The 13,127-nt window shown below is 43.1% G+C and overlaps 1 protein-coding gene across 1 annotated transcript in view; it reads left to right on the forward strand.

Moving 5' to 3' along the window:
• Positions 1-13,127, forward strand: part of ILDR2 (immunoglobulin like domain containing receptor 2) — a 70,155-nt gene that overhangs the window by 39,865 nt on the left and 17,163 nt on the right. Inside the window, exons 4-5 of the mRNA XM_052637654.1 lie at positions 8,537-8,593; positions 11,947-12,093. Coding sequence (XP_052493614.1) covers positions 8,537-8,593; positions 11,947-12,093 — 204 coding nt within the window. The remainder of the gene's footprint in view (positions 1-8,536; positions 8,594-11,946; positions 12,094-13,127) is intronic.

The following is a 13,127-nucleotide window of genomic DNA, read 5'->3' on the forward strand; positions in this document are numbered from 1 at the left end:
GTGGGTAGGAGCAGCCCCTACAGACACATACCCTTTGCCATACCCTTAACTGCTGTTGGTTTTATTACAGAAGGGCAGCTGCACTTGTTTGCATTACCTACTGGTCCATATAAATATATAGAGTTGAGTTTGCAACTCTAATCACTAAATATCAGATTTGAGAGCAAAAAATATTATGGATAGGGGGACCATATAAATAATTGTCCAAATTAGAAGACTTTGAAATTAAAAAGGGGGGTTCTTAGTAATCGCACCAGGCATAAACCAGGACTGTCCTAGACAAACCAAGATGTAAGGTCTCCCTATTTATGGATCTCTTCCTTCAACTATTTCACTTGACTAATGAGAAAACTGAATCCTAGAAAGAGGAAGGAATTTGCCTGTTAACGGTCAGCAAGTAAACTCTTGGCAAAGCTGCCTTTATTACCCTGATTCCCAGTCTACTACTTTCTCCAACAGAACATGCTCTGTATAACAGTTATATAATAGTTAATGATTTTATATAGTTAATGATTATCAAGTAGCTAATTTTCTGTGAGAAACTGTATACAGATCAATAGCTTGTATCATCGGTAACATTTCTATTATGAATGTAATTAATGATTTGGGCTATAGCACATAAAAGGGTGTTTAAAACATTGGTAGGCTTGAGGACTAGAGAGTAAACACAATAAATGTCTCATTTTACTAGATGTAAGAGATATATTTAGAAGTGCTAATTGTCCATATTAAAAAAACCCCTTAAGTATCTGATAACTGTCTTGATAAAAAGCAAAGTATATTGACTTTTTGATCATAGGCTGTTGCCTGGTAATTAATACTAATTATTCCTTTAAGAGATGTCTAAGATCCTAAATTCCCAAATCCTTGACCACCTGTCTATTACCTTGTTGATTTCCAAGAAATATTTGTCCACAGAACACTCCATATGAGACCAATGGATGCTCTTCATCACTTGCTTGGACTTTAGTCCCATATCTGTGTCTCTCATAGGGAACTGGACTGGACCACATGTAAGCTTTACCGTTACCTCTCAGCCTTTCATGAAGGCTGAGGCCAGAGGCTAGTCAGAGAACTCTCCTTCAAGACGCCATTTTCCAGTGACCTACTTGGCCCCCACTTGTCTTTGCAAGCAGCAGACTGCTCTTACCATGTCAGCTGCACAAGAAGGAAGATAGAAAGAAGGAAAAACCCTTCTTGCCAAAACCTAAAACAGAGCTAACCTAGTGGCCCAGTCCATGCTTCATTTTCCTAGGAATGTACTCAGGTCCTGATTAACTTTTCAAATATGGGACATGCAGGAGACATGACCGGGACACATTTCGCTACACTGGCCTGGTATAGTTGAAGAGAGCCAAGGAAAATAAAGTGAGCAGAGTCCTCTCACCCGACTCCCTTGTGCCTTGCCTCTGCTGCAACGTCTTCCTCTAGTCCTGGAAGAGCTTCTCTTTTCTTCGACTTTTGTCAGAGCTGCTTTTCTGTGGAGTGATTTGATAGAGGAGAGGATCAGTGACCAACTATGTACTTTAGACTCAAAATATAAGCCACACACATGGGTAACTTTTTTAACACAGCTCAAGAGGAAAAGTTGTCTTCTAAGTGAGCCAGAGAGACCAGATGCCTAGAGTTGTGCTTTGTAATAGTGATGTGTGGCCACTGAGCCTTTGAAGTGTTAATATTTTGGCTACATTGATATAAGTGAAAATATTATGAAGCTAATTTCATATTTTTTAAACAACATACGTTTTTATTTACAACAAAGCCAATTGAAACAGCTACAAAAGGAAATCTTTCAAACAAAACACAAATTTACCAAGATAGAACTTACTTTCAACAAACACATTTTTCCACAATACAACTGTTTACAAAGTTTTTCATATGAATTGTTTCATCCCTCCTCCCCTATGTGTACAGTATGCAACCTTTCCCTAAATGGTGGGGGGTAGGGTGGATAGGATGTGCAGATGCATACATACAGGATGCTTCTACAGGCATGAGACATCTCTGCAAGGATTCACAGAAACTCATAACAATGGTCACCTCTAGAGATGGGTCCTGAGAAGCTGGGGTCAGAAGTGAGAGGCCCACTTGGCACTGCATGCCATTTTATACCTTTTAAATGTTGAATTCCATGAATACAGTTTTAACTTTAACAAAAATGGGATCATACTATACACTGTATTATAATCTGTATGTTATATGATGTTACAAGCATCTTTCCTCATTAACATTCCATCATGTATAGATTCTACATCTTAGCTTTATGGCTTAAAAAATTCTGTTAGTAAAGATATAATAACTATGTGTCATCCCACCAAACTAGGCTAATCATTTGAATTCTCCCTGGAAATTCAATCAGGCTTCCTTCGATATATCCTGAATTATATATTTACTTTGTGCCAGGCCCTGGTGGCTCAGATGGTGAAGAATCTGACTGCAGTGCAGGAGAACCAGGTTTAATCCTTGGGTTAGGAAGATACCCAGGAGAAGGTAATGGCCATCTACTCCAGTATTATTGCCTGGAGAATTCCATGGACAGAGGAGCCTGGTGGGCTATAGTCCATGGCGACGCAGAGTTAGACACAACTGAGCAACTAACACTTTTACCTTTTACTTTGTGCCAGGCACTATGTTTTATATATATATATATATATATATATATATATATATACACATACATACATATACATATATATATATAATAATTGTACAACTCATTGAGTCCTATCAACAATTCTATGAGGCAGGTACCATGAATATGCCCATTTTATAAAATTTAAAAAACAAAACTGAGGCTTAGAAAGATTAAATAACTTGTCTAAGGTCATAAGGTCACACATTCTAAAATCCATGCTCTCTTAACTTCTTTCTGTCCTAGATTGAACCCATTCAATCTAGGAGAGACAACTCTCCAGACTGACTTTATTAGTTCCTTACTTGATCTCAAAGCAACAGCGTTGCTTGCATATATTTTTATGTTGTTTCAACAGTGAGAAAAAGAATGGTGAACCGAGCACTTCACCACACAAGATAAGTGTACAACATTAATAATTCATCTCTTCCAGAGCTGATGAAAATTATGCATAGCACATTTTCCTTTATGAATTACAAAAGTCTCTAAAGTATTTGTGCTTGTGAAAAACATATCAAACAGTCCATTCATTTAATATACAACAGTAATTACAATATTAAAAATTTTAAAACATACCTATGTACAAAGTTGGGGCTTCCCAGGTGGCACTAGTGATAAACAGCCAGCCTGCCAATGCAGGAGACAAGAGATGCAGGTTTGATCCCTGGATCAGGAAGATCCCCTGGAAAAGGGAATGGAAACCCACTCTAAGATTCTTGCCTGGAGAATCCCATGGACAGAGGATCCTGGCAGGCTACAGTCCATAGAGTCTCAAAGAGTTGGACACAATTGAAATGACTAGGATAAAATGATAGGATACTGAAAGAGGTACTCCCCAGGTCAGTAGGTGCCCAGTATGCTACTGGAGGTCAGTGGAGAAATAACTCCAGAAAGAATGAAGGGATGGAGCCAAAGCAAACCCAGCTGTGGATGGGACTGGTGATAGAAGCAAGGTCCGATGCTGTAAACAGCAGTATTGCATAGGAACCTGGAATGTCAGGTCCATGAATCAAGGCAAATTAGAAGTGGTCAAACAGGAGATGGTAAGAGTGAACATCAACATTCTCGGAATCAGTGAACTAAAATGGACTGGAATGGGTGAATTTAACTCAGATGACCATTATATCTACTACTGTGGGCAGGAATCTCTCAGAAGAAATGGAGTAGCCATCATGGTGAACAGAAGAATCCGAAATGCAGTACTTGGATGCAATCTCAAAAACGACAGAATGATCTCTGTTCGGCTCCAAGGCAAACCATTCAATATCACAGTAATCCAAGTCTATGCCCCAACCAATAACGCTGAAGAAGCTGAAGTTGAACGGTTCTATGAAGACCTACACGACCTTTTAAAGCTAACAACCAAAAAAGATGTCCTTTTCATTATAGGGAACTGGAATGTAAAAGTAGGAAGTCAAGAAACACCTGGAGTAACAGGCAAATTTGGCCTTGGAATATGGAATGAAGCAGGGCAAAGACTAATAGAGTTTTGCCAAGAAAATGCACTGGTCATAGCAAACACCCTCTTCCAACAACACAAGAGAAGACTCTACACATGGACATCACCAGATGGTCAATACCAAAATCAGATTGATTATATTCTTTGCAGCCAAAGATGGAGAAGCTCTATATAGTCAGCAAAAACAAGACCAGGAGCTGACTGTGGCCAGATCATGAACTCCTTATTACCAAATTCAGACTCAAATTGAAGAAAGTAGGGAAAACCGCTAAACCATTCAGGTATGACCTAAATCAAATCCCTTATGATTATACAGTGGAAGTGAGAAATAGATTTAAGGGCCTAGATCTGATAGATAGAGTGCCTGATGAACTATGGAATGAGGTTCGTGACACTGTACAGGAGACAGGGATCAAGACCATCCCCATGGACAAGAAATGCAAAAAAGCAAAATGGCTGTCTGGGGAAGCCTTACAAATAGCTGTGAAAAGAGGAGAGGTGAAAAACAAAGGAGAAAAGGAAAGATATAAGCATCTGAATGCAGAGTTCCAAAGAATAGCAAGAAGAGATAAGGAAGCCTTCTTCAGCGATCAATGCAAAGAAATAGAGGAAAACAACAGAATGGGAAAGACTAGAGATCTCTTCAAGAAAATTAGAGATACCAAGGGAACATTTCATGCAAAGATGGGCACAATAAAGGACAGAAATGGTATGGACCTAACAGAAGCAGAAGATATTAAGAAGAGATGGCAAGAATACATAGAAGAACTGTACAAAAAGGATCTTTACAACCCGGATAATCATGATGGTGTGATCACTCATCTAGAGCCAGACATCCTGGAATGTGAAGTCAAGTGGGCCTTAGAAAGCATCACTACGAACAAAGCTAGTGGAGATGATGGAATTCCAGCTGAGCTATTTCAAATCCTAAAAGATGATGCTGTGAAAGTGCTGCACTCAACATGCCAGCCAATTTGGAAAACTCAGCAGTGGCCACAGGACTGGAAAAGGTCAGTTTTCATTCCAATCCCAAAGAAAGGCAATGCCAAAGAATGCTCAGACTACCACACAATTGCACTCATCTCACACGCTAGTAAAGTAATGCTCAAAATTCTCCAAGCCAGGCTTCAGCAATACGTGAACCAAGAACTTCCTGATGTTCAATCTGGTTTTAGAAAAGGCAGAGGAACCAGAGCTCAAATTGCCACCATCCGCTGGATCATGGAAAAAGCAAGAGAGTTCCAGAAAAACATCTATTTCTGCTTTATTGACTATGCCAAAGCCTTTGACTGTGTGGATCAGAATAAACTGTGGAAAATTCTGAAAGAGATGGCAATACCAGAACACCTGACCTGCCTCTTGAGAAATTTGTATGCAGGTCAGGAAGCAACAGTTAGAACTGGACATGGAACAACAGACTGGTTCCAAATAGGAAAAGGAGTACGTCAAGGCTGTATATTGTCACGCTGCTTATTTAACTTATATGCAGAGTACATCATGAGAAATGCTGGGCTAGAAGAAGCACAAGCTGGAATTAAGATTGCCGGGAGAAATATCAATCACCTCAGATATGCAGATGACACCACCCTTATGGCAGAAAGTGAAGAGGAACTAAAAAGCCTCTTGATGAAAGTGAAAGAGGAGAGAGAAAAAGTTGGCTTAAAGCTCAACATTCAGAAAACGAAGATCATGGCATCCAGTCCCATCACTCCATGGGAAATAGATGGGGAAACAGTGGAAACAGTGTCAGACTTTATTTTTTTGGGCTCCAAAATCACTGCAGATGGTGATTGCAGCCATGAAATTAAAAGACACTTACTCCTTGGAAGAAAAGTTATGACCAACCTAGACAGCATATTCAAAAGCAGAGACATTGCTTTGCTGACTAAGGTCTGTCTAGTCAAGGCTATGGTTTTTCCTGTGGTCATGTATGGATGTGAGAGTTGGACTGTGAAGAAGGCTGAGTGCTGAAGAATTGATGCTTTTGAACTGTGGTGTTGGAGAAGACTCTTGAGAGTCCCTTGGACTGCAAGGAGATCCAAGCAGTCCATTCTGAAGGAGATCAGCCCTGGGATTTCTTTGGGAGGAATGATGGTAAAGCTGAAACTCCAGTACTTTGGCCACCTCATGTGAAGAGTTGACCCATTGGAAAGGACTTTGATGCTGGGAGGGATTGGGGGCAGGAGGAAAAGGGGACGCCCGAGGATGAGATGGCTGAATGGCATCACTGACTCGATGGACGCGAGTCTGAGTGAACTCCAGGAGTTGGTGATGGACAGGGAGGCCTGGCATGCTGTGATTCATGGGGTCACAGAGAGTCAGACACGACTGAGCAACTGAACTGAACTGAACTGAAATGACTTAGTATGCACCCATGTACAAAGTTAGTTGTTCCATCAGTAGGGTCAATGATCCATGCAGGATTGTCAGTTAAGCCACGTTTTTTTCCCAACTGCCACAGATTACTCACCAATGAAACTGTGAGATATATCAGTTCAGTTCAGTCACTCAGTCATGTCCAGCTCTTTGCTACCCCATGGACTGTAGCACGCCAGGCCTCTCTGTCCATCACCAACTCTCGGAGCTTGCTCAAACTCATGTCCATCTAGTTGGTGATGCCATCCAACCATCTCATCTTCTGTTGTCCCCTTCTCCTGCCTTGAATCTTTCCCAGCATCAGGGTCTTTTCCAGTGAGTCAGTTCTTCACATCAGGTGGCCAAAGTATTGGAGTTTCAGCTTCAGCATCAGTCCTTCCAATGAAATTTCAGGGCTGATTCCCTTTAGGATTGACTGGTTGGATCTCCTTGCAGTCCAACGGACTCTCAGGAGTCTCTCCAACACCACAGATACTTTTCCCTTATGGAAGAGGTAAACATTTTTTCAACTTTATGATCAGTGTATGTTTGTGTTAGTTGCTCAGTCATGTCTGACTCTTTGCAACCACATGGACTGTAGCCTGCTAGGCTCTTCTGTCCATGGGATTTTCCAGGCAAGAATGCTGGAGTCGATTTTCATTTCCTCCTCCAGGGCATCTTCCCAACCCAGTAATCGAAGTTGGGTCTCCTGCATTGGCAGGCAGATTCTTTACCATTTGAGTCACCAAGGAAGCCAGTAGCAGTTATCAAATCAACTGGAGAGCTTTTAATCATAGCATTCGTTTCATTTCTTAGAGCTTCATTAACCACCTCTCCAGCTTAACTTGCTAGGGTTACTGCATAACCAATGCATTTCGTGCCAAGGATCCGCCATCTCCTCTTGCAGAAGGATATGAGGCTGGGACCCCCCAGCAGGATCCAATGCTGGGCTCTTCCAGAGGGAGAACAAATTTCAACTTAAAAAAAAAGTGCTATTTTAATGCTATTATTACTGGAAATGCTAAAATTGCCAGTTACTCACATTAATTTCTACTGGACAGAGCTATTCTATAGGCATATGTCATGCCCATAAATGAAGTCAGATTCAGTTGCAGGCCATAGTGACCTTTGCTGCCACAAGTCCGAAATGAGTCAAGTTTGCTAGTTGTTACCTAGTAGAACTTGTTTCTTAACAAGGCTGCATGTGATAGAACCTGGTAGGGGCAGAAGTTCTATCCTGGCCTTTGCATTTACCTGGATATGAGAACATGGTGGAAGATTCAGCCCTTCTTTCTGTATAAATCAGGCCAGTTTTTTTTTAAAGACTAATCTCCTTCCCCACATCTTCCAGGGTGCTGTTTCTTGCATAGCTCTTTGCTTCCCAGAGTCCTGAGTGGCACCTGTTCTGACACCAGCCGTGAAGTTTCTGTCTATATCATGCAGAAGGCCCTTGGTCCCATACCACACCAGCTGTGGGTGCCATATGGAAGAGCCGTACCATATACATTGTACAGAGTGTTTCTGAAGCCAGAAGGAATGTTGAAGAATGTGTAACTGATCTAGCTGTATCTTTTCCTTCCCTTTGAAATTTTTAATCATTGACATATCTTTAGTCTATAAATAGAATCTTGTAGGGAGATAATTCTAAGTTAAAACCAAGTCTGTACTTTTGTTTTTATATGGACATGGGGCTGTATATAGATGTGTGAAGATATAGGTTGACCATTTAGATACAGATGTGTTTGACTTTCCAATAAAATATGTGCATGTATAAATGAATGGAGATGGTATGTGCCAAGCAGGATATTTCTGTATTTGAAGCAAAGATCTCCTCCTTCTGTAATAATTGGAAAGAAAGTTCTGTTTCTGCTTCTGCCTGGTTTAGGTGCAGAGTTCTCCTAAATGGCTGCCGCGGATTGATGGAGAAGGCCATTGTCTTGACTGAGCCCAGCCTTGGTGATGTGCCTTTCATTACTCAAAGAGCAGGGATCAGTGGCCCCATGTAGGGATGGTACCAACTGAAGCCAGGCTTCAGGCTGTATTTGCCTTTGGAGTAACCGCTTTTCTTCTTTTCCTTCCACCTCTTCTAGGCAGAACAGGGCTGCTTGCTGATCTCTTGCCCAGTTTTGCTGTGGAGATTATGCCAGGTATTCAGTCATTTAACTCTGTATTTGCTTAATTTGCTATCCCTCCATCTGTCTTGCTTCTGCATTAGTTACTAATTGCTCCTTTAACTTATTTGCACATTTGTCTATATATGTCTGTGGTATTTTCCAGGATGAACTAAGCCCATTGGAAGAGCCTTCAAATTGTATTTCTTCTGTTACTAGGCCCTAAAAGAATAATGGTAGTTAAAAACAGGCTGAGACGGGGCCCAGTCCTTCTGTGTCAGTTGCGCAGGCCCTGTGACAGTCTCAGTATCTTGGTTGCACCCAGTTGCTGTGTCTTTAATGGAGTTGCTATTTATCTGCATTCCTTGTTTCCTAAGTTTCATGTCTGAAAGTGAAAGTGGAAGTTGCTCAGTCATGTCCAACTCTTTGTGACCCCATGGACTATACAGTCCATGGAATTCTCCAGGCCAGAATACTGGAGTGGGTAGCCTTTCCCTTCTCCAGGGGATCTTCCCAACCCAGGGATCGAACCCAGGTCTCCCGCACTGCAGGCGGATTCTTACCAGCTGAGCCACAAAGGAAGCCCAAGAATACTGGAGTGGGTAGCCTATCCCTTCTCCCGACCCAGGAATCAAACCGGGATCTGCATTGCAGGCAGATTTTGTACCAGCTGAGCTATCAGGGAAGCCCAAGTTTAATGTTTACCCATTCATTATTGTACAACCATGTTACTTGGAATTGCCTTTTATAACTTTATCAAAACATTTTTTCAAACCTTATGAACGCTATGTACCCTTCCTACCTTCAAAAGTACACATTTACAGGTCTGTATTGCTTTGTATACAATCTATATTGCTTTCAGAGAAAGCAATGGCACCCCAGTCCAGTACTCTTGCTTGGAAAATCCCATAGATGGAGGAGCCTGGTGGGCTACAGTCCATGGGGTCGCGAAGAGTTGGACACAACTGAGCGACTTCACTTTCACTTTTCACTTTCATGCATTGGAGAAGGAAATGGCAACCCACTCCAGTGTTCTTGCCTGGAGAATCCCAGGGACAGGGGAGCCTGGTAGGCTGCTGTCTGTGGGGTCGCACAGAGTCGGACACGACTGAAGCAACTTAGTAGCAGCAGCAGCAGCAACAGCAGCAGCAGCAGCATATTGCTTTGTATACAATAACAAAGCAATTACAAAGCAATAACAAAGCAATTTAGGACTTTTTGGCCTCCTAAATCCCTGGGGTCCATGGACCCTGTCAAGGACACCTGCACCAAATGCACACCACTATCTTTTTATGTCGCTTCCATTGAACATATCAGCTGGACAAGCCAGCAGTAGTTTGGTGCTGCACTATAGTCCATCATGGAAGGAGCCCAGAGAGAAACGAGAATGAACTACGGGAGAGGACATATCCAAACACAGAAAGTAGAAAACGGTGAGATTCAGTTTTGCTTTGGAGGGCTTCTGCCAAAGGGTTAAGAGCTAATAATTGAGAGCAACGGAAAGATACAAACTAATCCTGGTGATTGTTTTAGACTTGATTCCAGTTCTAAGAAATATCCAGAGTTCTCACAGTTGAGCTTCACTCTTCTGTGAAATCTCCAGATCCTTCCCCATTAGCTGGTTAACCCAAATACAGACATTCTTCTTACTGATGTTGATCCCAAGATCACAAATAGACATTTCTTTGTGATCCGCCTTATCCAGAGTTCAGTCAATTTGTACTCATTTTTTCATCACAAAAAAACCCACAGTGTTACACTGCATTGCTTCAAACTAGATGTTGCATCCCCAAGTCTCAAGGAAGAGTTATTGTATTTCTCATACCTGGTCCTGGCCCTCCGAATTTCTGCCCCCATCTCTGACTCCAAGAATCCTTTCATGGCTAACATTTTTTGTTTCTCCAAGGCAACCTGCCAGTTTTTAATCCTTGCCTGCCTGACCCAAGTTGTAGTAACCATAGCACCCAGCTCTTCTAGTCCTCGGGGCCCATATCTATTTCAGGTCACACTGTGTTACTATGTTAGTGCAAAGGCAATGCCAAAGCCTTCAACTGTCTACTGTCCTCAGCAAGAAGCTCTTCCAGAACATTCTGGCCTTCTCACTTCCACCCTGAAGACAGGGTGACCTAGTTAATTTGAGTGCGTTTCTGTTGGGTGAGTGAAGAGGGACACTTAGGAAATCTAAGTTGTGTGTTTTCTCTGAGAAAATTATGTTCTAAGCAAAGGTCAAATAACTTTATCATTATCACAAAACCCTTTATCTAACCAAAATGTCGTATTCTCAAGCTCCAAATGAATGTCTTATTTTGTTGAAGAAATATTTAATAACTAAAATTCAAACAAAATAATGTATACTTGAAGTTGGTTGCAAAGGGATTTTTGGTAGATGGTTTTCAATCAAAATGAATCGCTTTAATCTTTTGCTTTGAAAGGAAATCATGGCTCATTCCAGTCCGTCCCAGGCCGCCAGCAGGACATGAGGTCTTATAGCCAAGTCCCAAAAGCATGACATCAAGTCACTCGAGGGCCACAGTCATTTTTATCTAAGCCAGATGGAATTTGTTTCCTTTCTCTTTATCTGTTGGATAGGCAAATGAATTACATTCATGTTCACTCTCTGGCAGAGCTGTGAAAATAGCTGCCGTTAACAAACGTGGTCAGATATACACATTAGCCTTGCCAGTCATCACAGCCTGAATCACTGTAGTCCGTGGCTGTGCCGGCTATGTAGCATGGTCAGCCTGCCTGTGACCAAACCATTCTTAGGGGACAGGGACAGCATTTCTCTATCAGAGCCTAGTTTTTTTCCAGGAAATGGTTTTAATCTCAGCTCTGATGCTGCGCACAGGAAAGGTGTCAAGAGGTGGTCAGCAAGGAAAGCAGATGGCTGCGTAAGGGACCTGGACCGCCTACGGGTGTTCTGATTTAGACCACACAGACATGGAGAACTTTTCTCAGGACTTACACTATTAAGGGATAAGATTAACTTGACTACAAAATATATGTATTCATGGAAAGCACCACTTTATAGCTCAGCAAGCAAAGTCCCTGTCCCTAGCCAACAATTTCTCTGCTCTTGTCCCCTACCTCTTCTGATACCACAATCAATAAGGTAAGCCCTTTCCCTGGAAAGGGGCCCTGCAACTGCTCCCAGCATTTCGTATTGGACATTATGTGTGCTCAGTATGACCCGGGTAACCGTCCCTGCCCTCCACGCCCCAGCCCTGGGACGGCCTGCACCTCTCAGCCTCAGAGCCCCTCCTGAGTCTGGGGGCTCTGCGCCCTGTTACAAGGTGCCTTCTTCCCCAGGCCGCTCGCACTCTTCCTGGCACGGGGCGACCCCAGCAGGGGGCTGCTGCGAGTGTGGGTTTCTCTGTGCATCCTTCCAGAGTGGGTGTTTGTTGGTCTGGTGATCCTGGGAGTCTTCCTCTTCTTCGTCTTGGTGGGGATCTGCTGGTGCCAGTGCTGCCCTCATAGCTGCTGTTGCTACATCCGCTGCCCGTGTTGCCCAGACTCCTGCTGCTGCCCTCAGGCCTGTGAGTAATGTGACGCATGGGGAGACACGGATTGACCAAAAGAAACGTCACCTTCCCATCAGACAGCGGTGTGCCCTGAGTGCTTTGTCCGCCACCTTTCCTTCCACCCCAGAATGGATCATCCCAGACTGTCCTCTGCTGGGAGCCCCTGACTTCCTGAGATGACCATTCCTGTTTGCCTTCTCACACACAGGCGCCTCTCCATGCTTTTGATCCACACTTCCCGCCCCTGCATTTGGAATTCTCTGTAACACTATTGATGAAAGAAAGGGCGGGTTCAGGATGGTGAGGTTATGGGGTAAGGCTTTTGCCCTCTCCTTGGGCATCCAAACTAGAGAAAACTTTCTCTGGCCATGCCTCTCACAAGCAGAGAACTCTTCTTATAACCAGCAGCATATTCAAAGTACAGCCTTTGGGTCCCCTCTAGCCACAGAGGAGTTTTATTTACTCCTATGACAAAACGGTTCACAAAGGAACTAGTCCTCATTTGGGGATTCACAATTTTACCTCCCTAGCCAAGCCCATATAGGCATTAAGTTTGGTTCCCCTGCCATAAACATCTTGAAGGAGAGAGACACAATATGTATCTTTAGTATCCTTAGGAACACAGCAGTTTCTGTGAGGTGTCAGGTTATTTGCTCTGCTTTTGAACTCAAAGCGCAGGGCCATGTGTCAGCGCGTTGCTGGCTTTGCCTCTCTAGAAGAGGTTAGGATCCTCTTGGAAGAAACCCTGGGCAGTCCCAGTGCTAGGCCTCCTACAGAGGGCTGAGGCGGCCTACAGACTGCCTCAGGGTGGTTACGAGTGGGCTGCTACTGTCACAGGGGAGGCTGCTGTGACAGCTCCCAGCACCACTGAATTACTGTTGCCAGGTACTACTAAACACTGTAATCCCTTATGTCACTGCTGGAGGAGTCCAAGAGAGTGGGGGAGAGTGTTTCCAATGAATCAAGTCAGGCCCAGTAGAACACACGCACATACACACACAAGCCCGCGCCCGCGCATACATCCAGGAGCTCCCTTCAGCGCATCTTCA

This window comes from Budorcas taxicolor, chromosome 3 (genome assembly GCF_023091745.1).
Source record: "Budorcas taxicolor isolate Tak-1 chromosome 3, Takin1.1, whole genome shotgun sequence".
In the NCBI taxonomy this organism is placed as follows: Eukaryota; Metazoa; Chordata; class Mammalia; order Artiodactyla; family Bovidae; genus Budorcas; species Budorcas taxicolor.